Source organism: Oncorhynchus clarkii, chromosome 13, assembly GCF_045791955.1.
Source record: "Oncorhynchus clarkii lewisi isolate Uvic-CL-2024 chromosome 13, UVic_Ocla_1.0, whole genome shotgun sequence".
Lineage (NCBI taxonomy): Eukaryota > Metazoa > Chordata > Actinopteri > Salmoniformes > Salmonidae > Oncorhynchus > Oncorhynchus clarkii.
The window spans coordinates 12858081-12882455 of record NC_092159.1 but is presented as its reverse complement, the minus strand read 5'-3'; the positions used below and the strand labels follow the sequence as shown (position 1 = coordinate 12882455).

The following is a 24375-nucleotide window of genomic DNA, read 5'->3' as shown; positions in this document are numbered from 1 at the left end:
GGAACTGTGACCATTTCTTCCAATAGTAAACAGCCTTTATGGGATATAGTCAATGTATTCACCATGGCCCTCCAGGCAGGAAGAAGGAGAAGAAGAGATGTAAACAAAGAAATTTAATAAACAAAAGAGGATGAGTTGATTTGTTATGGTGGGTTAGGATGAAGCATATTACCAAAGATAAATAAATAAGTAGATAAATGAAGATGTCTCACAATGTTTAACATTGAAAAAAAAATGGTCACAGTTCCGGTCTGCTTAAGGGATGGCTCTCCCATAGGCACCAACGCATTAGCAGCTGAGTCTGGTCTGCTTAGTTCATTGAATGTACATGAATCAGAAAAAAGGAGCAAGTGAGATATCTCACTTCCTCTTCCATCTCTGATATTACTGCAGCATCCATTCACTTTCTGTTACAGTGCCTTGAGAAAGTATTCGGCCCCCTTGAACTTTGTGACCTTTTACCACATTTCAGCCTTCAAACATAAAAATAATAAACTGTATTTTTTTGTGAAGAATCAACAACAAGTGGGACACAATCATGAAGTGGAACGACATTTATTGGATATTTCAAACTTTTTTAACAAATCAAAAACTGAAAAATTGGGCGTGCAAAATGATTCAGCCCCTTTACTTTCAGTGCAGCACATTTCTCGATGTGCAAAACTGATAGAGATATACCCCAAGCGACTTACAGCTGTAATCGCAGCAAAAGGTGGCGCTACAAAGTATTAACTTAAGGGGGCTGAATAATTTTGCACGCCCAATTTTTCAGTTTTTGATTTGTTAAAAAAGTTTGAAATATCCAATAAATGTCGTTCCACTTCATGATTGTGTCCCACTTGTTGTTGATTCTTCACAAAAAAATACAGTTTTATATCTTTATGTTTGAAGCCTGAAATGTGGCAAAAGGTCGCAAAGTTCAAGGGGGCCGAATACTTTCGCAAGGCACTGTATATACTGCAGTATTGCAATGGTGTGTCTGGTGGTGGGAACATTGAGAGAGTGAGTGGGAATCACCCGGCAGTGGGAGGTAGATGTGTTTATCTGGTAATCAGACATAAAGAACCACAGTACGACACACAGGGTGTGGAGAAGACCTGTTAACTTTTAATCATGGTAGAGAGAGGAGGAGAGGAGAGGAGAGGAGAGGAGATTAGGAAAGGAGAGGAGAGGAGAGGAGAGGAGAGGAGAGGAGAGGAGAGGAGAGGAGAGGAGAGGAGAGGAGAGGAGCAAATCTGAGTGAGGAGAGAGAGGGGAGGAGACACTGTGAAAACCTGTTGCTCTCATGTCATGGTATTGGGGGCATGGGGGGATGTCTCTCTCTCCTTCCCTCGCTCCCTCTCTCAACCCAAGTTGACATCCCAAACACTCAACCCTGACCTTTACCCTGACCCTAAGGGCTGAGTCACTGAGGTAGTGACAACAGCTTCTTCTGATTGGTTAAGACAGAACAGGGTGCTGTACATGATATTGTTTGCTCAATTCATGATGTTGTGGTGATGTGGTCATGTGGTCTTGATGTGTTGGTCTTGTGGTATTATGGCTTCTTTGGTCATGGTCTTGTCCCGTGGTCTTGATGTGATGGTCTTGTCCCGTGGTCTTGGTGTGATGGTCTTGTCCTGTGGTCTTGATGTGATGGTCTTGTCCCGTGGTCTTGATGTGATGGTCTTGTCCCGTGGTCTTGATGTGATGGTCTTGTCCCGTGGTCTTGATGTGATGGTCTTGTCCCGTGGTCTTGATGTGATGGTCTTGTCCCGTGGTCTTGTCCCGTGGTCTTGATGTCATGGTCTTGTCCCGTGGTCTTGTCCCGTGGTCTTGATGTGATGGTCTTGTCCCGTGGTCTTGATGTGATGGTCTTGTCCCGTGGTCTTGATGTGATGGTCTTGTCCCGTGGTCTTGATGTGATGGTCTTGTCCCGTGGTCTTGTCCCGTGGTCTTGATGTCATGGTCTTGTCCCGTGGTCTTGATGTGATGGTCTTGTCCCGTGGTCTTGATGTCATGGTGTTGTGGTATTATGGCTTCTTTGGTCATGGTCTTGTCCCGTGGTCTTGATGTCATGGTCTTGTGGTATTATGGCTTCTTTGGTCATGGTCTTGTCCCGTGGTCTTGTCCCGTGGTCTTGATGTCATGGTCTTGTCCTATGGTCTTGATGTCATGGTGTTGTGGTATTATGGCTTCTTTGGTCATGGTCTTGTCCCGGGGTCTTGTCCCGTGGTCTTGATGTCATGGTCTTGTCCTGTGGTCTTGATGTCATGGTGTTGTGGTATTATGGCTTCTTTGGTCATGGTCTTGTCCCGGGGTCTTGTCCCGTGGTCTTGATGTCATGGTCTTGTCCTGTGGTCTTGATGTCATGGTGTTGTGGTATTATGGCTTCTTTGGTCATGATCTTGTCCCGTGGTCTTGATGTCATGGTCTTGTGGTATAATGGCTTCTTTGGTCATGGTCTTGTCCCGTGGTCTTGTCCCGTGGTCTTGATGTCATGGTCTTGTGGTATTATGACTTCTTTGGTCATGGTCTTGTCCCGTGGTCTTGATGTGATGGTCTTGTGGCATTATAGCTTTTTTGGTCATGGTCTTGTCCCGTGGTCTTGATGTCATGGTCTTGTGGTATTATGGCTTCTTTGGTCATGGTCTTGTCCCGTGGTCTTGTCCCGTGGTCTTGTCCCGTGGTCTTGATGTGATGGTCTTGTCCCGTGGTCTTGATGTCATGGTCTTGTCCCGTGGTCTTGATGTCATGGTCTTGTCCCGTGGTCTTGATGTGATGGTCTTGTCCCGTGGTCTTGATGTCATGGTCTTGTCCCGTGGTCTTGATGTCATGGTCTTGTCCCGTGGTCTTGATGTCATGGTCTTGTCCCGTGGTCTTGATGTCATGGTCTTGTCCCGTGGTCTTGATGTCATGGTCTTGTCCCGTGGTCTTGATGTCATGGTCTTGTCCCGTGGTCTTGATGTCATGGTCTTGTCCCGTGGTCTTGATGTGATGGTCTTGTCCCGTGGTCTTGATGTCATGGTCTTGTCCCGTGGTCTTGATGTCATGGTCTTGTCCCGTGGTCTTGATGTCATGGTCTTGTCCCGTGGTCTTGATGTGATGGTCTTGTCCCGTGGTCTTGCAGATTGAAAAGCTAAGTGTTTTTTTTGTAATATAAATGGAAGCAGTGATTCCAGAACATTCCAATTTCCTGGATGTGAATCAACACCTAAAGCATTTTGTAATGAAGCCGTTATGACTTGTTTGGAATCCATTATTTATTATATTAAATTTTTATCTATTTTGGACTCGTTTATTAATGCTTAGATGTAACGATATAACCATTTCTATCGTCGTCTGGTCCTGGGCTCGTAAAAACATCCTTCTATTAGTTGGACATATTTGGTCCGTTATGGAGGCTGTCGATGCACAAAGACAAAGACAACCAATGATGCATATAAACCCTGAAGTACTGATGCTATGTATTGGCCAATGAGAGGCTGAACATATTGGCACGCCCCAGTAGGAGTCCTCCATAGGAATGAATGGAGTTCTACTGTATGTCAATTCAATGTTTCAAGGACAAAATGAAATGTATTTCAGTATTATTTCGTTGTAGTGGGGACAGCAACATTAGAACTTTCAAAAAAGTATATTTGAAGGAAAAATGTTTTATACAGTGCCTGGGGGGGGGGGGGGGGGGGTGAATAGTTATGCACGCTCAAGTTTTCAGTTTTTTTGTTCTTGTTTGGTTCACAATAAAAAAACATTGTGCATCTTCAAAGTAGTAGGCATGTTGTGTAAATAAAATGATACAACCCCCCCCAAAATACTAAGGTATTGGGTTCAATTCTTGTAGGGATCACCTACACATACTTAAAAAGCACTGTATAAATAAAGGAAAACACACATGAAGTGTCTTCATAGGGCGTTGGGGCACCACGAGTCAGAACAGATTCATACAGCTTGACATAGATTCTACCAGTGTCTAGAACTCTATTGGAGGAATGTGACACAATTCTTCCACAAGAAATCCCATGATTTGGTGTTTTGTTGATGTTGGTGGAAAACGCTGCCTCAGGCACTACTTCAGAATCCCCAATAAGTGTTTAATTGGATGCATTTTCATGCTCATCAAACCATTCAGTGACCACTCACGCCCTGTGGATGGGCTCATTGTCCTCCTATGGGGCATAGGTATGGTAGCCAAAATAATGCCCAAAATAATGGCCTGCCCAGCATTTTTAAACCTGACTCTGAGCATGATGGGATGTTAATTGCTTCATTAACTCAGGATCCACACCTGTGTGGATGCACCTGCTTTCAATATGCTTTGTATAACTAATTACCTCAAGTGTTTCCATTATTTAGGCAGTTACCTGTAGATGTTCTGTTACACCTTCATTTCAGGTCATCACTGAAATAGAGCTGGGATTCAGGCTACAGTGTTCAGGATTACATGGGACAATCAAATCAAATCGGTAGTGTACACAGACTTGTTACAGCAGTTGAATCAGCAGCAATCTAGCTTAGTCACTGATGAAACCCGACAGTAAAGCCAGAACAGTAGCTACTCGGCTTATAATATGAGGTTGACGTTTTCTCCTAACCGTTGATCTGGGGTCAGATCTGTCCTCAGCCACTAATGGTTGCAGTTAGGATTGGGGCTAAAGGTAATCTGATCCTAGATCAGTTGTCTGGTGACAGAGACTTATAGCAGGTCATACATGGCCTGTAGAACACTGACCCTTTCAGATTTCAGCTGGAGACCCAGGGGAGAGTTAATCTGGCTTTGTCGAGCTACGGCTTTAGCTGGGGTTTCCCCGCTCTCCCTCTTTTTCTCTCCATCCCTCTCTCCTCTTTCTCATTTCACCCCCTTCCTCTCACCTTTCAAACCCTCTTACACACAATCTTAAACCCCATCTGTCTCGCTTTCTTTCTTTCCTTCGTTGCTTTTCTTTCTTTCTTTCTTTCTTTCTTTCTTTCTTTCTTTCTTTCTCTCTACTTTCCCTCCCTCGCTCTCAATCTTAATTCCACATCTGGTTCCCACCACATCTTATCCACTTTTTACTCTCCCTCCCTCTCCACCTCTTTCCCTCGTTCTCTGTCTCTCTTCCTTATCTCTCCCTCTCTCTCTCGCTCCGCCCTCTGCGCTGACCAGCTGGTAAGTGTCTTCACTGACATTTCAACCTCTCCCTGACCCAGTATGTAATACCTACGTGTTTCAAGCAGACCACCATAGTCCCTGTGCCCAATAACGCCAAGGCAACTTGTCTCAAGGACCATCGCCCTGTAGCACTCACGTCTGTAGCCATGAAATGCTTTGAAAGGCTGGTCATGGCTCACATCAACACCATCATCACAGACACCCTGGACCCACTCCAATTTGCATAACGCCCCAACAGATCCACAGATGACGCAATCTCTATTGCACTCCACACTGCCCTTTCTCACTTGAACAAAAGAAACACCTATTTGAGAATGCTGTTCATTGACTACAGCTCAGCATTCAACGCCACAGTTCCCTCTAAGCTTGTCACCTAGCTAAGGAGGACCCTGGGACTAAACACCTCCCTCTGAAACTGGATACTGGACTTCCTGACGGGTCTCCCCCAGGTGGTAAGGGTAGGCAACAACACATCCGCCATGCTGACCATCAACACTGGGGCCCCTCAGGGGTGCGTGCTTAGTCCCCTCCTGTACTCCCTGTTCACCCACGACCATGTGGCCAAACACAACTCCAACACCATCATTAAGTTTGCTGACGACACAACAGTGGAAGGCCTGATCACCGACAACGATGAGACAGCCTTTAGGGAGGAGTTCAGAGACCTGGCTGTGTGGTACCAGGACAGCAACCTCTCCCTCAATGTCAGCAAGACAAAGGAGCTGATGAGACTACCTATAGGGAGGAGGTCAGAGACCTGACAGTGTGATACTAGGACAACAACCTCTCCCTCAATGTGAGCAAGACAGAGGAGCTGATGAGACTACCTATAGGGAGGAGGTCAGAGACCTGACAGTGTGGTACCAGGACAACAACCTCTCCCTCAATGTCAGCAAGACAGAGGAGCTGATGGTGGACTATAGGATACAGAGATCTGAGCATGCCCCCATCCACATCAAATGGCCTGTAGTGGATCAGGTCGAGAGCTTCAAGTTCCTCAGTGTCCACATCACTAAGGACTTAACATGGTCCACACACACCGACAAAGTCGTGAAGAGGGCACAACAATGCCTCTTCCCCCTCAGGAGGCTGAAAAGATTTGCCAAATCCTCAAAACGTTCTACAGCTGCACTATTGAGAGCACCTTGACTGGCTGCATCACCGCTTGATATGGCAACTTCTTGGCATCCGACCGCAAGGCACTACAGAGGGTACATCACTGGGGCCGAGCTCCCTGTCATTCAGGACCTCTATACCAGGCGGTGTCAGAGGAAGGCCTTAAAAATGGACAAAGACTACAGCCACCGAAGTCATAGACTGTTCCCTCTCCTACCGCACGGAAAGCCATACCGATGCACCAAGTCTGGAACCAACAGGACCCTGAACAGCATGAACAGCTTCTACCCCCAAGCTATAAGACTGCTAAATAGTTACTGTAGTTAAATATATATATTTACAAGTTTTTTAACCTTTATTTAACTAGGCAAGTCAGTTAAGAACAAATTCTTATTTACAATGACGGCCTACCCTAACCCATATATATCTCAATTACCTCGTAGCCCTGCAGATGGACTCGGTACCCGTACCCTGTTAGCCAAGTTATCGTTCCTCATTGTGTCATGTTGTTCTATTTCTAATATTCCTCTTTAGTTCTCTCTGCATTGTTGAGATGTGGCATTTCATTGTTAGTCTACACCTGTTGTTTACAAAGCATGTGACAAATACAATTTGATATTATTTGAATGGAAGGAAGGAGAGAGGGACATTTTAAGGTTTGATTTGATCTCACTCTCTTCCTATCCCTCTCCTACTCCATTGCTCTGTCTCTCTCTCTCTCTCTCATTTTCTATCCCTCTTTCTCCCTCTTTCTGTCCCTCTTTCTCTCTCTCTCATGGTAAAAGCTGGACAACCATAGAATGTGTACAGTATGTTAAAATCTCATTTGTAGCATAATGTAGAATGAAAGCATAAGGGCTTTTCTCCTACACACCATACACACACCAGACACACACGCACCAGACACAGTGTCCCCTTTGTCCTGCAGTACTGTATACCTCACTCAATTAGGAAGTGTATGTATTGCAGCGAGCAGTGAGCGGGCACTCCAGTCCAAAAGCCTGGTGTGTGTGCGTGCGTGTGCGTGCGTGCGTGTGTGTGTGTGAGTGCGTGTGTGTGTGTGGGTGGGTCCAAAAGCCCAGTCAGTCTGTTTCGAATATTGGCAAACGTCTTCAGTAAGCGTTTATATCAACCGATCCAAGAGAAATACCCTGGCAACATTTGGTTATGTAACCCAACCTCAAACTAATATGAAGTCTGTCTGTGTTTGTGTCGCCTCCTTTTAAAACCACACCACAACCCGACAAACATTAGTTTTGTTCATTGTTTGTTATGAATATAGTCCACTGTGACACTCACTAAATGGTAGCATTTTTATGCTATGTCATGATTATCTTTTGACGTTAGGAAATGTGAAGGGGAGTTTGACTGGGAGTGAGTACCGTGTTACCGCCACCATAGACTGTAACGTCATAATGACACAGAGACAGAGCGAGAGAAAGGCTTCTGGCTCCGAGGGTTGCATTTTGGGCTGTAGTTTGGGTTTGGAAAAGGATTATGGGGGAGCAGTTTATGGTTTGGCAGAGAGGGTGAATATCATTTTGAGAAACCACAAAGGCACACAATCCCTCCTCTATTTCACTGGTTTATTCACTAAGTAAAAGTCTTGCTAAACCAATGGAGCCGGGTCTGTCCGTCCATGGCGTCTTATAACACTGGTGGATTGTGGGAACTAAAGAGATGCCATATTACCACTTCAACTAAGGTGTCACTGATTAAGATGTAAAAACTGCATGTTATACATGAGTGTATACACTGTATTATCAAAGTTATTTCCTTTCTGTGAGAACTTTGAAGTGATTTATATGTTGAAACTAAGTCAGCATCTGGGATTCTTTGAAAAGTTACAGAATAATAACATCATTGACTTTTTACTATTTTCCTAAACACAGTATCTTATCCCTTACTGAGAGAGTACAATAATAAGACTATCTTATTCATTTATGAAGGGTTCTTAGTAAAACCGTTACCTGGGCCTGTATTGACAAAGTGTCTCAGAAAATATTGCTGATCTAGGATCAGTGTAGCCTGTTAGATCATAATGAATAAGATTACAATGGACAGGTGGAACCTGATCCTAGATCAGCACTTTTCCTCTGAGACGCTTTAGAATACAGGCCCTGCTCTATAACCTGAGAGTTGCTTTGGCATTAGCAGTGTGTTGGTCTTGATATCTACTTCCTTCCTCTCTGTATTGAAGGTATGTATGAGTGAGAGCAGAGATATACTCAGTTACTAGTTCACAGGGGTTTCATGTTCAAAGTGTCTGAGTAGGGGTCATAAGAGGTGACCCCTTAAGTTGTACTAAGTTCTCCCTCTCTCTCTCTCTCTCTCTCTCTCTCTCTCTCTCTCTCTCTCTCTCTCTCTCTCTCTCTCTCTCTCTCTCTCTCTCTCTCTCTCTCTCTCTCTCTCTCTCTCTCTCTCTCTCTCTCTCTCTCTCTCTCTCTCTCTCTCTCTCTCTCTCTCTCTCTCTATCCCTCTATCCCTCTCTCTCTATCCCTCTCTCTCTCTCTCTCTCTCTCTCTCCCTCTCTCTCTCTCTCTCAAGACATTATAACTAAAGACATTATAACAAATTGACATTATAAATATTTATTAGTAACTTGTAACTTCCTTTATGTGAATAACATACCAGAAACTAATCAAGAAGTCAGTCAGCAATAGAAAACCAGGGTTACAAAAATAAGAGGATATACATCATGTAGGTGACTTCCTTCCGTTCCAGAAGGAGAGTACATCTTGGAATCTTGTAATATACAAAACATAATCCCAGTCACTGTCCTCGGAATCCGATGGAAAAATCCAGAAGCATCTTGGGAGGATTCCAAACCGCGTGTCATCCAAAATCATGGGAGTAGTCTTGTAGTCAGAAGTCCTTTATATAAAGACTGCAACTCCCATAGTCCTCCAGTATCCAATCATCTACCTCTCTTATTCTCCCAGTTGGCGTAGTCATGTTATTTGACACTTGTCAATCATCACATCGAAGCCACACCCACTCCTAATACCGAAGTCCTTATTTGCATCTTCCAGAAACATCATTCCCGATTCTGGCAATATTTTGACGTTATCAAAATGATTGATTTTTGAAGGTTCGTCTTGTGGGAAGATATAGAATATAACATATATAGAATATGTTCTCTGTCCTCTGTCCCCACTTCTCTTGTTGCCATCACACACAACGTGGCTGAAGTTCATATCTCAGTCTGAGAAACATGTTCTCTTCCCTCTTCCTCTCTTTCACTCTTCTCTCTTTCATCCATCTGTCTTCACCTTACGCCTGATGGGAGGAGAGAAATAGGTACCAAACGTTAGCTTAGCCAATCAGACAATTCAAGTCATCCCCCCAATGTCAAATGTTCACCACTTAAAACAATGAATCTTTAGCACCCCCATCTTTCACCACCAAATACAACCTCCATACCCAATGTAATCAGCCAAGGCACCAGTCACCAATTAAAACCACTTCCTAATTTCACCCCCTCTTCCTGTTCGATTGATACTGGTCTCTGATTGGCGATTCCCATGATTGCTGTTTAAACCCAGATCATTGATTGGCCGTAGTGCTAATGCCTACCGTAATGACACTAATAAACAGTCATGTTTTTCCACATGCCCGAGAAAGGTATGAGAAATTCTTTGAGGTTTTTGAGCTTTTTACGTTTCCTCCCTTTACCCTTGGTCCTACTGGGTCCTGTGAATGAAGGGGGAGGAGGGGGAAGAGGGGGGTCTATAAAGAAAAAAGGGGAATGAAAAAAGGAGTGGAATACCCTGAGGGAGAACCATTTAAATTCCTCAACTGTTATCAGTTTATATCAGTGTAGAGAGACACTCTCAGACAGGAGCTGACACACACACTGTCAGCAGTAGAGTAGAGTAAGATATTTACCATTGTCTGTGTCGTAGAGTTCCTTGATGTGTCGTTTGGAGGTGCATATACACTCAAGGTGCTCCTCCAGCCGCACCAGCACCTCCTTCAGTTTAGGACGCCTCCTCACATACTCCACCTTAGCCACCTGGAGAGGGAGGGAGGGAGGGATCAGAATGAGTTCTGTAGAATCCCCTCTTTTCGAGGTAATGGAAGGATACAAAAACCTGACACACACCCTCGTACACTAACACACACACACCCTCGTACACTAACACACACACACACTCGTACACTAACACACACACACCCACTCTCGTACAATAACACACACACCCTCATACACTGACACACACACACACGTAAGCAAGCACACACACATTAGTGTTCGCTCAAAAAGTGAGCCACGCCTGCTAGAGCTTCAGGACTGATTGTACAAGCCTCTCTTCTCTTTCAAGTCTGAACATACACAAAGACAACACACACACACACACACACACACACACACACACACACACACACACACACACACACACACACACACACACACACACACACACACACACACACACACACACACACACACACACACACACACAGAAAGGTGCTGCCTTGTTACAACATGAACCAGAGGAGCACAGCAGAGACAGTAACACTGTTATTGATACAGAGGTTCAGGTGAGGTAAGGCATCTCAATAGTGTGGACTGGAGACGCTCCCTGTCCATGTTCTAATTAAGGATGTTTCTCCTTGTGTCATTTCCTTCATCTGATTCTGCACTGATAGGAAACAACTGGACATATGCCATGCTACTTACTTTCCCTGTGCTTACAGGGCAGTGTACAGATGTAGGATCTGAATTTGATCACTCTTTTGTGGTTGAGAATTTAAAAAGGCTTCTAAAGTTTGTAATTTCCACTTTAAAATGTCAGGCTTGATTTTTCCTTACAAAAAATGTATCAACCCCTACACATAATAATTCACATTTCCTGTTGCTGACTGGTTATTTTCCTGCTGTTGCAAACTGGCTCAATTTAAGATCCTACATCTGTATGTGAAAGGGAGGAGACATGGAGAAGAACCCATTTTAGGCTCTACTGAGATGCAGCCTGAGGGAGTTTCTAAGTCTCCTACCTGTTAAATGAAATACAGGGAATGAGACACGAGTCAACTCAAAGGTGTATAACACGAGGTGTGGCAGGGTTCTCAGTAAACCACCAGGTCTAATTAATATGATCATGTCCTTCGAGCTGTTATTTCCCCAGAAAGACATCATAAAGTCAGACATAACAATGGAACCTTTGTCTCTCTCCCACCAGTGGAAACTGGAATGGAGGGAAACAGACAGCGGACACAGAGAAACCATGTGAGATTAATGCACAGAGCCAAGACCAGTATGAGCCATTGAAAAACAACTGTCTGCTGTTCTGGTACTGGTGAATGGTTTCTGGAAGAGCAGAGATGGGCAAGCTAGCATGCACGTGCACACACACATTCACACACCCTCGAAGGCATGTGAAAGTGTGTGCGCGTGCATGTGTGTGTGTGTGTGTGTTTCTTCTCCATAGTTCTGTCTCTGTAGTTGAGTCTCAGGATATACGGGAGACTTATCTTTTGATTTCCTCTCTGTCAAAGACAAAGAGAAAGAAAGAAAGAATGAAGAAAAGGAAAAAGAATGAAAGAGAGAGAGACCCTTTCATCTGATATTGAGTATCAAAAGGGGATCAAATCTGCGCTCTCTCTTCTCTCCTCATCTGTTCATTCCTCTCATCCCTCTGCTCTCTCTCTCCCTCCCTTCTCTCCTCATCTGTCCATTCCTCTCATCCCTCTGCTCTCTCTCTCCCTCCCTTCTCTCCTCATCTGTTCATTCCTCTCATCCCTCTGCTCTCTCTCTCCCTCCCTTCTCTCCTCATCTGTCCATTCCTCTCATCCCTCTGCTCTCTCTATCCCTCCCTTCTCTCCTCATCTGTCCATTCCTCTCATCCCTCTGCTCACTCTATCCCTCCCTTCTCTCCTCATCTGTCCATTCCTCTCATCCCTCTGCTCTCTCTCTCCCTCCCTTCTCTCCTCACCACCCGCTTACTTCATTCTACTCTCGTGCCTCATCTGTCCATTCCTCTCATCCCTCTGCTCTCTCTATCCGACCATGCCTCACCCCTTCAAAAACACTGCTTCTCTCTTTCTCACTCTCTTTCTGTACATTTAAGCACAGTTAGATTTCCTCCAATAGTTACGACTCTTATTTGCAGGGATATCTCTATGACCTTTGACCCTCTATTTCTGCATATGATCTCTATCTGAGGTCTACAACAGATAGCACTGCCTCAGCCAGCTCAGTTCAGATCAGATTGCATTCATTAGGAACTAAACATAATAGCATTTACCTAAACAAGAAGGGACGACCTCAGCACCCAGAAATAACAACTTCTTCCTCTGTGTGAACTGTCTGAGGAACAGCTAAGCCAAACAGACACACACACAAACACACAAGGAATAGCTAAGCCAGACAGACAGCATCTTTAGTCTTTTAATAGACAGAGGACTGAGGAGCCATTCACTCAGAGGGAAACAGGGAGTGGGAAAACAAAATAACCCCCGTAGTGAATACACTGAAGCACTGAGATCATGAACACACCCACTATCCTCCTCGGCTCAGACGATGGTAAACTGGCTGGAAATCCTTAGTGCATGAACACACACACACACCGTCTCACTCCTTTTTCTCTCTCTCCATCCTCTCTCTCTCTCTCTCTCTCTCTCTCTCTCTCTCACACACACACACACACTGAGCAGAGCTTCCAGTTGGCAGTGTGTGTGGGTTTAAGATGGCAGGGTTTACTAGCTGTTATGTGCCAGGCCTGGCAGAGATCAAATACAAATGATTATGTTCCTGCGGTCGCGAGGGAGTCTCCTGGCCTGGCACACACACACATACACACACACACACACACACACACACATATACACATATACACATATACAGTATCAGACAAAAGTTTGGAAACACCTACTCATTGAAATGTTTTTCTTTATTTTTATTATCTTCCAGGTGAAGCTGGTTGAGAAAATGCCAAGAGTGAGCAAAGCTGTCATCAAGGCAAACGGTGGCTACTTCGAAGAATCTCAATTATAAAATACATTTTGATTTGTTTAACACTTTTTCGGTTACTACATGATTCCATATGTGTTACTTCATAGTTTAGATGTCTTGACTATTATTCTACAATGACTGGTACTGTACACATACACACGTATGCAGGCATGAATACACACACACACACACACACACACACACACACACACACACATAAGTGGAGCTGGACTACTAGAAAGGGGTTGAATGGTTGAGCTGCTGCAAGTGTGTGTGTGTGTGTGCCTGTATGTGTGTGCGTGTGCGTTTAGAGAAAGTGTGGCTCTCTCCTACCTTGACAGTGCGGTGGTGCTTGCGGGAGGGCAGGCAGTGCATGTTGCTGGTGTTGCAGCATCCGGTACATCTCTTCACCTCTACACAGGGGGGCCAGATGATGAAGTTAGCGGAGGTGGGATCCACCTGGCTCCGAGGGATCTCGTAGATCACCGTACGAGTCTTACACACCGCGGGTAACGCCTCCTCTGGGGTAACAGGGGAGGGGGAGAGGTTAAAGGTGAAACATGACAGCATAGAGAGAATGTAGTGTTGGTGTATACTTACACACAAACACAGAGACACACATACACAGAGACACACACACACACACACACACACACACACACACACACACACACACAGAGAGATACACACACAGAGACACACATACACAGAGACACACACACACACAGACACACACACACACACAGAGATACACACATACAGACACACACACACACAGAAAGACATACACACACAGAGAGACACACAGAGACACACAGAGACACACACACACAAACACACACACATACACACATACAGAGAGACATACACACACAGAGACACACAGAGAAACATGGAGAGACATACACACACAGAGACACACACACACACAGAGACACACAGAGAGACATACACACACAGAGACACACACAGACACACAGAGACACACAGAGAGACATACACACACAGAGACACACACAGACACACACACACGTAGACGTAGACATACAGTAGATGGGATATAGACGGAAAGAGGCAAATACTCAGACACACGTTCTCTCTCTCTCTATTTCTCTCTCTCTCTCTCTCTTTCTCTCTCTCACACACACACACAAATTCCACAGGTATGCATGAACACAACTACAAAGAAATACACACAAACACACACACACACACACACACACACACACACACACACACACACACCCACACACACACACACACAAACACACACTTACCGATGCTCCTCTTGTGCCTGGAGTGTGTCTGAGAGCTCTTCAGCTGTGAGTAGCTGTGGGGGAAGGCCTTGTTGTGGTACCTCTGTTTGTTCTCCCCGATCACCTCATTCTCTGTTGACCACAACGTCAGTGTCATGTTATCCCTACACTAGCTGGGCCATTCAGAAGCAGAGCAACACTGAACGGAGAGAGAAGCTTGACCCCAGAATAGTTCAAAATAACTGTGTCCCCTCTGTAAATGAACAATCCCTTATCGTCACCATGACAACCATAAGCCTTCTGCTATCCAATCTAACAGCTTTGGTTGTTAGTCGGGTGTGTGTAAAGAACCTTTCATTTGCTACCCAAATACTGACCCCACAGAGAGTGTAGACTGTAGAGGGTGTGTGTATGATTGTGTGTGTCTGTGTGTGTGTGTGTGTGTGTGTGTTCCTTGCAAGTGTGTGTGCGTGACTGCACCTACGTGCAGGAACTTAAGTGCTTGCTGTATGTCTTGACCAACACAAAGCCTCCTAGCTCCTTCCTCCTGACACACAGGAATTTCACCATGAATTATACATACCAACACAGCAGCCATTTAGCCCTCATTGTGTGTTTGTTAGTGTGTGTGTGTGTTAGTGTGTGTGAGTGTGAGTGTGTGTGTGTGTGTGTGTGTGTGTCATTCAGCCTTACACTGCTGCTCCACAAATAATGGACAGCATGACAGCAGCATAAAGCCCACAGCCACTTGACCCCCACCCCCCCACCCCCCCAGCCCCGAGGAGACAGCTGAGTAGCAGACAGACCTATTTGCATCTCAATAATGCCAGAATGAATGGTGGGGTGTAGTCAAGACCAAATGAAAAATGATGAAAAAATGATAAGGACTTCAGAATGTAGGATGGAGAGACTCACTAAGTTGCCTAACAATGAATGGCTTTAACCGTTTCCTAAGGTATGTTTCAAGCCCTTGTCCAAACCATCCCCCTTATTCGACCAGACTCCAGTTATGTGTTCACTTTTCCTAAAGTTCATTTCACGTGGAATAAAAAGGTGTAAAACAGATCAAACGTTTTGACACAAGCAGCCGTCACCAGCCCCGTGGTGACTGTCCTCCCTAGTGCCCCGTGGTGACTGTCCTCCCTAGTGCCCCGTGGTGACTGTCCTCCCTAGTGCCCCGTGGTGACTGTCCTCCCTAGTGCCCCGTGGTGACTGTCCTCCCTAGTGCCCCGTGGTGACTGTCCTCCCTAGTGCCCCGTGGTGACTGTCCTCCCTAGTGCCCCGTGGTGACTGTCCTCCCTAGTGCCCCGTGGTGACTGTCCTCCCTAGTGCCCCATGGTGACGGTCCTCCCTAGTGCCCCGTGGTGACTGTCCTCCCTAGTGCCCCGTGGTGATTGTCCTCCCTAGTGCCCGTGGTGACTGTCCTCCCTAGTGCCCCGTGGTGACTGTAATCCCTAGTGCCCCGTGGTGACTGTCCTCCCTAGTGCCCCGTGGTGACTGTCCTCCCTAGTGCCCCGTGGTGACTGTCCTCCCTAGTGCCCCGTGGTGACTGTCCTCCTTAGTGCCCCATGGTGACTGTCCTCCTTAGTGCCCCGTGGTGACTGTCCTCCCTAGTGCCCCGTAGTGACTGTCCTCCCTAGTGCCCCGTGGTGACTGTCCTCCCTAGTGCCCCGTGGTGACTGTCCTCCCTAGTGCCCCGTGGTGACTGTCCTCCCTAGTGCCCCGTGGTGACTGTCCTCCCTAGTGCCCCGTGGTGACTGTCCTCCCTAGTGCCCCGTGGTGACTGTCCTCCCTAGTGCCCCGTGGTGACTGTAATCCCTAGTGCCCCGTGGTGACTGTCCTCCCTAGTGCCCCGTGGTGACTGTCCTCCCTAGTGCCCCGTGGTGACTGTCCTCCCTAGTGCCCCGTGGTGACTGTCCTCCCTAGTGCCCCGTGGTGACTGTCCTTCCTAGTGCCCCGTGGTGACTGTCCTCCCTAGTGCCCCGTGGTGACTGTAATCCCTAGTGCCCCGTGGTGACTGTCCTCCCTAGTGCCCCGTGGTGACTGTCCTCCCTAGTGCCCCATGGTGACTGTCCTCCCTAGTGCCCCGTGGTGACTGTCCTCCCTAGTGCCCCGTGGTTACTGTCCTCCCTAGTGCCCCGTGGTGACTGTCCTCCCTAGTGCCCCGTGGTGACTGTCCTCCCTAGTTCCCCGTGGTGACTGTCCTCCCTAGTGCCCCGTGGTGACTGTCCTCCCTAGTGCCCCGTGGTGACTGTCCTCCCTAGTGCCCCGTGGTGACTGTCCTCCCTAGTGCCCCGTGGTGACTGTCCTCCCTAGTGCCCCGTGGTGACTGTCCTCCCTAGTGCCCCGTGGTGACTGTCCTCCCTAGTGCCCCGTGGTGACTGTCCTCCCTAGTGCCCCGTGGTGACTGTCCTCCCTAGTGCCCCGTGGTGACTGTCCTCCCTAGTGCCCCGTGGTGACTGTCCTCCCTAGTGCCCCGTGGTGACTGTCCTCCCTAGTGCCCCGTGGTGACTGTCCTCCCTAGTGCCCCGTGGTGACTGTCCTCCCTAGTGCCCCGTGGTGACTGTCCTCCCTAGTGCCCCATGGTGACTGTCCTCCCTAGTGCCCCATGGTGACTGTCCTCCCTAGTGCCCCGTGGTGACTGTCCTCCCTAGTGCCCCGTGGTGACTGTCCTCCCTAGTGCCCCGTGGTGACTGTCCTCCCTAGTGCCCCGTGGTGACTGTCCTCCCTAGTGCCCCGTGGTGACTGTCCTCCCTAGTGCCCTGTGGTGACTGTCCTCCCTAGTGCCCCGTGGTGACTGTCCTCCCTAGTGCCCCGTGGTGACTGTCCTCCCTAGTGCCCCGTGGTGACTGTCCTCCCTAGTGCCCCGTGGTGACTGTCCTCCCTAGTGCCCCATGGTGACTGTCCTCCCTAGTGCCCCATGGTGACTGTCCTCCCTAGTGCCCCGTGGTGACTGTCCTCCCTAGTGCCCCATGGTGACTGTCCTCCCTAGTGCCCCGTGGTGACTGTCCTCCCTAGTGCCCCGGGGTGACTGTCCTCCCTAGTGCCCCGTGGTGACTGTCCTCCCTAGTGCCCCGTGGTGACTGTCCTCCCTAGTGCCCCGTGGTTACTGTCCTCCCTAGTGCCCCGTGGTGACTGTAATCCCTAGTGCCCCGTGGTGACTGTCCTCCCTAGTGCCCCGTGGTGACTGTCCTCCTTAGTGCCCCATGGTGACTGTCCTCCTTAGTGCCCCGTGGTGACTGTCCTCCCTAGTGCCCCGTGGTGACTGTCCTCCCTAGTGCCCCGTGGTGACTGTCCTCCCTAGTGCCCCGTGGTGACTGTCCTCCCTAGTGCCCCATGGTGACTGTCCTCCCTAGTGCCCCATGGTGACTGTCCTCCCTAGTGCCCCATGGTGACTGTCCTCCCTAGTGCCCCGTGGTGACTGTCCTCCCTAGTGCCCCATGGTGACTGTCCTCCCTAGTGCCCAGTGGTGACTGTCCTCCCTAGTGCCCCATGGTGACTGTCCTCCCTAGTGCCCCGTGGTGACTGTCCTCCCTAGTGCCCCGTGGTGACTGTCCTCCCTAGTGCCCCGTGGTGACTGTAATCCCTAGTGCCCCGTGGTGACTGTCCTCCCTAGTGCCCCGTGGTGACTGTAATCCCTAGTGCCCCGTGGTGACTGTCCTCCCTAGTGCCCCGTGGTGACTGTCCTCCCTAGTGCCCCGTGGTGACTGTCCTCCCTAGTGCCCCATGGTGACTGTCCTCCCTAGTGCCCCGTGGTGACTGTCCTCCCTAGTGCCCCGTGGTGACTGTCCTCCCTAGTGCCCCGTGGTGACTGTCCTCCCTAGTGCCCCGTGGTGACTGTCCTCCCTAGTGCCCCGTGGTGACTGTCCTCCCTAGTGCCCCGTGGTGACTGTCCTCCCTAGTGCCCCGTGGTGACTGTCCTCCCTAGTGCCCCGTGGTGACTGTCCTCCCTAGTGCCCCGTGGTGACTGTCCTCCCTAGTGCCCCGTGGTGACTGTCCTCCCTAGTGCCCCGTGGTGACTGTAATCCCTAGTGCCCCGTGGTGACTGTCCTCCCTAGTGCCCCATGGTGACTGTCCTCCCTAGTGCCCCATGGTGACTGTCCTCCCTAGTGCCCCGTGGTGACTGTCCTCCCTAGTGCCCCATGGTGACTGTCCTCCCTAGTGCCCCATGGTGACTGTCCTCCCTAGTGCCGCGAGCAGCGGGACAGAGACAACTCCCACTATCACCGAGCAGAAGCTGGTGAGACGTCTTTTAGTTCCCTCCCGAGAGGGGCGTGCTCATGGCCGGGGCAACATCCAATGGAGATTCACCGACTCTCTCCCGCTAAGCTGCAGGAAGTAACTCGTCTAATTCAACATCTCTTATGTAGCAGACAAACCTGTCCAAGTTGCCCACAGGCTAACAGCCTATCACAAACCAGACACAGCCGTAGCACCTCTTCTCATCTCTGTCCTCCTACCTTCAAAGGGTACACTTAGAAACAAAGGTTCTGGATATAAACAAAAAAGTGTTCTATGCTTGCTTCATTTATGGCACCCCTTAAGGTTATCTAGAACAAATGTTGGGTCAGTGAATAAGAACCCATGGGGTTCTGATCAACCAACCCAATAAGAGGGTTCTATATAGAACATTTAGGGGTGCCATATATGAAGCAAGCAATATAACCCGTTTTGGTTCTATCCAGAACCTTGTAGGCTACTTCTGGCATGTTGTGTTGAGCTCAATTCAGTGTCTTTACTGAAGCCTAGCCCTAGGCTGTGTAATAAAGCCATTGAATGAAGACGGATATAAGAGGCTTTAGGCCTACCTTCCAAGTCTAGCTCCAGGAGCCGCTGGAGGTCGCTGATGCTGCGGATCTCACTGCGGGACAGCCGCTCCAACAGCTCCGGGGGGAGTGGGTCCTCCTAGAACAAAAGGAAAACATTGAAATGAAAATAACAGCACTTTATTACCTACACAGACGTTATCGTACCGTAATGGATAGCGCGGCTATAGAAGTGGTATGAGTGTGACTATGTAGCGCTGAAGAAGTGTTTTAAGCACAAATATGTGCACAATTAAGGGTGTGGTATAATGCACACTTAGTTTGCGCTTGTTGCTGAGAAGCCATAGATTCCCTCTATTGTCATGTCATTTTTGGACGGAGTTACAGCAACGCTACTTTTGTGCATAATTATGCATAAGTGGAGCATGAGCGAACAAACATTGCACCTGCCAACGAAGTAAGCGTTGCACTAAAAACCGCACATTTTGAACAGATTTGGCCCCTACATAGCGTACAAACCAAAAGTCCATTACCTCAGCGGCGGTGCGTAACAGGCACAATAAGCAGGCGAGGAGGAAGCTCAGAAAAGCGGCTCTCATCTCCCTTCAGGTCCTTTGGGCTCCAGAACGAGAGAAAGTTCCAGTAGTTCCACCAACACCGTTCCAGAACCAGGAGCTGAGGCGTCGCTCCCAAACCACGGGAATCCAGTACCATCCCTCGGGTGGAACCGCTACCTCCACGAGTCTACAGCCGGTAGTCCGAATTATTTGGCTATTATAGGCAACATGGCGAGGCTAACAGTGGGACTTTATTGGGTGTTCATTTAGGTTTACATTTAAGACTGACGTTTATTGAAGTCAGTTGGGTTTCCTACTCCTCTTTTGGACACAGAAGCAACACAGGAGCAGGAGATGGGTCGCAGTTACGGCACCTGAGACAAGAGCTATCTATGCGTATAAGAACTTCCAGGTGTGAGAAATGTAATCATTTTGTCGATCAGGCTATAATCCACGCGAAGTGAAGACGTCTCGTAGTGGAACATTTAAGTGTTTTAATCCTTTATGCATGTCGACACAATTCTCTGAGAATATAATATTTCACTATCCATACATTTATGGGAGACTTCCAAAAATATCAACTTTATGTCCTGTTTATATCAGCAAGTGGAGAATAGGTCAAAAATAATGTCAAGCCGTCTGCATGTCCCGGTTGTTCTTATCAAACGGTTTTTGTAGCCTATTGGATCCCTTCAAAGCGGGTCCGCTGAAGACTGTGATCTCCGTAGTGAATGAAGTCGGAACGCTTTGAGTCATATGATATAGCTACTGCGTTGCTGGGGGCTGGCGGGGCGCGGTCACGTTGCCACTCCGCTCCGCTCTCCGGGTGTGTGCTCTGTAACTACAGATGGATAGATCGGCTATAAAGGAGACCATTGGCTTTTGACTGTGGGCGCGCTCACATCAGTCCATTCAACGCACCAGACTTCTTTCATGCATCATTGGTCAAATGCAGGTGCGTTTCAGATCAATGCAATTATAGTGGTGATGATGATGATGGTGATGATGGCGATGATGGTACCCCCAAGCCAAAAGACTCCTGAACAGCTAGTCAAATGGCTACCCAGACTATGTACATCCCCCTTGCTGCTCCTCTCTGTTATTATCTATATGCACAGCCACTTTAATAACTCTACCCACATGTATATATGACCTCGACACCGGTGACCCCGCACATTGACTCTGTACCGGTACCCTCTGTATGTAGCCCAGATATTATAATTTACTGCTGCTGTTTAATTATTTGTTATTCTTATCTCTTACTTTTTTAGGCATTTTCTTAAAACTGCATTGTTGGTTAAGGGCTTGTAAGTAAGCATTTCACTGTAAGGTATTCGGTGCATGTGACAAACAACATTTGATTTGATTTTGATGGTGATAGTGGTGATGATGATAATGATGCTGGTGATGATGATAATGATGCTGGTGATGACGATGGCGATGATGATGATGATGACAGTGATGATGAAGGTGATGAGGATGTTGATGATCTCTATAAACATCACACCCTGTAACTGGCCCTACATGCCCTGTTGTTTTACCACTCAATGGCAGGTTACTAGTTAACACAGTAACATTTGATCCCTTCTAAAGCACCAGTCATTACATTTTAAGGGACTGAGCTCATTTATAACAAAGTACAAACCCATGGTTGAGTAGTTTAGGGTGTTTATAACCTATGAAGTCACTGGGGGCTTTCCACCTCTCTCTCTTCCCTCTCTTACACCCTTCCTTCAGTTCCCTCCTTCTCCAGCCCCCTCACACCTCCACCACCTCCAACCCTCCCTCCTTCTCCAGTCCCCTCACACCTCCACCACCTCCAACCCTCCCTCCTTCTCCAGTCCCCTCACACCTCCACCACCTCCAACCCTCCCTCCTTCTCCAGCCCCCTCACACCTCCAACCCTCCCACCTTCTCCAGCCCCCTCACACCTCCACCACCTCCAACCCTCCCTCCTTCTCCAGCCCCCTCACACCTCCACCACCTCCAACCCTCCCTCCTTCTCCAGCCCCCTCACACCTCCTCCAACCCTCCCTCCTTCTCCAGCCCCCTCACACCTCCACCACCTCCAACCCTTCCTCCTATCTGTTCACGCCTCGAGTCCCTCACCCCCCCCCCCCCCCCCCTCCATTCCTTCCTCCACCCCTCTCCCTCCCTTCCAGGTCAGCCACAGATGGCTGAGTGTGTCTGTTTTTAATTGCTGTTTAATTAACTTCATTAATAAGTGGCCAGACCGCAGACACAACTGACCTCCATGATAAAGGAGTGAGAGAGCGAAAGGGGTGGAGGGATCAGAGGTAGGGGGGGACACGGTGTGCTGGAGCTAAGAACAACACTTGATACAAAACAGACATGTTCACACGGACCTACACACACATTGACTGTGTGCCTTGTGACCAGACACGGTGTCACGGCTGAGATAGTTAGGGACTTTGTGCCCACTGGACCCAGTCTCTCTCAACACTAGAGTAGCCACCATTCTAGCTACAAATGCAAACATTGACAGTCTATAGTAGTGGTGATGAGAAGGAGGGAGAGGTGAACGTGGAGGAAAATGAGGTGAAGGAGATGGGGAGAGGAGGAAGAAGAATGAAGGAGCGAAAGGGGCCAAGGAGGAGGGAAGGAGGAAGAGAAACAAGGTTTGTTGCCAATTAAGACCTATTTAGCCAGACAGAGACTCAGTGACTCTGTCTCTCCCTCCATCAACCCCGAAGGGCTTTGCTTTGGGCTGCTCTGGTCTGGTGTACTTGACACCTGCAAGGCGCCAGTCTCACATGCAAGTGCACATGTGTACACACACACACTCACTTACAGCACAGGGGTCCAAATTAGGGAAACAACTGGGTTAGAACCGAACCGATCCAGAACATTCCACTGTGACATCCTTGGACCCGGTGAGAGTGATGCCAAAGGGCAATGATCTGGACCCTTAACCTCTCTGTATCCCTCTCTCTCTCTCTTCTCTTTCCCTTCCTCTGTGGGATAGAAGTGGCACATGCCTCCTGCTATGGTAGGGGCAGTAGCATGCATGTTGTCATGCCGACAGAGAGGCTAGAGGTTTCCCTAAAGTCTAGACCCAGACAACAGGATAGACACAGTAAAATAGAGAAAGGAGAGATAAACAGAGACAAATTGAGATATGGAGAGACACAGAGAGGAAATGTGCATGAGAGAGAAGAGAGAGGGAGAAATAGGTCTGGATTCAATCCGTATCGCAGAAGTATCGTGGAAGATCTGCGTTATAGCTCCACTTAAATTGAAAGGCAATGTTCCAGTGTCCGCGGAGACTGTATTCACGGTAAACACTGCATATGTCTGCTCAATTGTAAATTACTTTAAAAAATGTATGCAGATTTACCATGAGACTTTCACGATACGGATTGAATCCAGTCGCTAGTTAAATTTGATCTGTGGAGGGATGAGAGTTTTACAAGCAGGGTGTGGATGAAAGTACATAAAAGTACCTAATACCTAATTCTATTCCAAAACCTATGCATAGTGCATAATGAAAAAAACCTTTCATATGTGTCAGACCTGGGATTGATTTCTATTTGAAATCTTTTCATATACTTTTAACATTTGCTCTACAGATATAGGGTCTTAATTTGAGCCAGTTTGCTACCGCATGAAAATAATTATGCAGCAGCAGGAAATGTTTTTTTGTTAGGGCACTAAAGTGGAAATTACAAACTTTAGAAGCATTTTTAAACCTTGAATACACTACAAGTTTTGCATTTCCTGCTGTGCAGGAAAATTCTCAGCAACAAAAGAGTGATCAAATTAAGATCCTACATCTGTAGTTTGCCTGGAGTGCTGGATGGGCGACGTTTGCATTTTTGTGACTATTCTATTGGTTCCGTAGTGACAGTCAAGCTCAATCAATCCCAGATAAAGTATTTTAAATTATTTTAGATAGTATTTTAATCCAGGTCTTATTTTAGTTTCCCCTCTATAAGAACCCATACCAAAAAAGTGAGTCAGAATGGATTTCACGATTTCAACCATTAAACCCGGGGTAATCCCATGGTTGGCCACCTCCCAAAAACTATTGTGTTATGCATGAATGTTTGGGAAGCGGCCAACCGAATACTTATCCTGGATAAACATCTTGAATATGCTAGTGTTTGGTTTACCTGTATAGTTAATGCAATGCCTCCATCTGTTTAAGCATAGGCTTGAGAGAGGTTTGGTGGATTCTCTTTGAATTTGGGAAACAGAGTCCCTCTGCTGCTACCAAAAAGTCACACACATGCATGTGTGCTCCTGCACCATACGCTTTACCCACATCTAAAGCAGCATCCTGAGCAATAGGTCAGAACAAGATTATTGTGTCTTTCCTGTGGAGATGAGATTTCAAGCATTGCCTGTTTGAGTATCACATAAGCATCAAAACAGAAGAATGCACTAAAAGACTGAATGTCATATTCCTTATCAGTCCTGCTAAGACTAAACATTTCCGATGTAAGTTAAACAGTAGAGCCACGGCTGTTGCTATATTATCTCATCATCACATCTGAGGAGAGTCTACTTCTCGTGTGTACGTGTTTCCTCTTCTTCTATAATCGGCTCTTTGTTTTCAGATGGTTAAGAC

The 24375-nt window shown here is 47.5% G+C and overlaps 1 protein-coding gene across 1 annotated transcript; it reads right to left on the bottom strand.

Annotated features, from left to right (window-relative positions):
* Positions 1-8822: 8822 nt before the first annotated feature.
* Positions 8823-20517, bottom strand: LOC139423766 (platelet-derived growth factor subunit A-like). Its single transcript, XM_071175398.1, has 6 exons — positions 19761-20517; positions 19270-19366; positions 14483-14593; positions 13539-13726; positions 10136-10262; positions 8823-9526 (listed from the first exon to the last, which is right to left on the bottom strand). The coding sequence occupies exons 1-6, from the start codon at positions 19824-19826 to the stop codon at positions 9516-9518; spliced, it is 600 nt and encodes a 199-aa protein (XP_071031499.1). The 5' UTR covers positions 19827-20517; the 3' UTR covers positions 8823-9515.
* Between the last annotated feature and the right edge of the window lie 3858 nt (positions 20518-24375).

What these genes read in the sequence shown, in the direction of transcription:
- LOC139423766 (XM_071175398.1), bottom strand. Translation starts at nt 19,826, where the DNA reads ATGAGAGCCGCTTTTCTGAGCTTCCTCCTCGCCTGCTTATTGTGCCTG. An exon ending in TGTTACGCACCGCCGCTGAG is followed by an intron (nt 19,367 to 19,760) that starts GTAATGGACTTT and finishes CTTTTGTTCTAG; the next exon opens with GAGGACCCACTCCCCCCGGA. An exon ending in CAGGCACAAGAGGAGCATCG is followed by an intron (nt 13,727 to 14,482) that starts GTAAGTGTGTGT and finishes CTGTTACCCCAG; the next exon opens with AGGAGGCGTTACCCGCGGTG.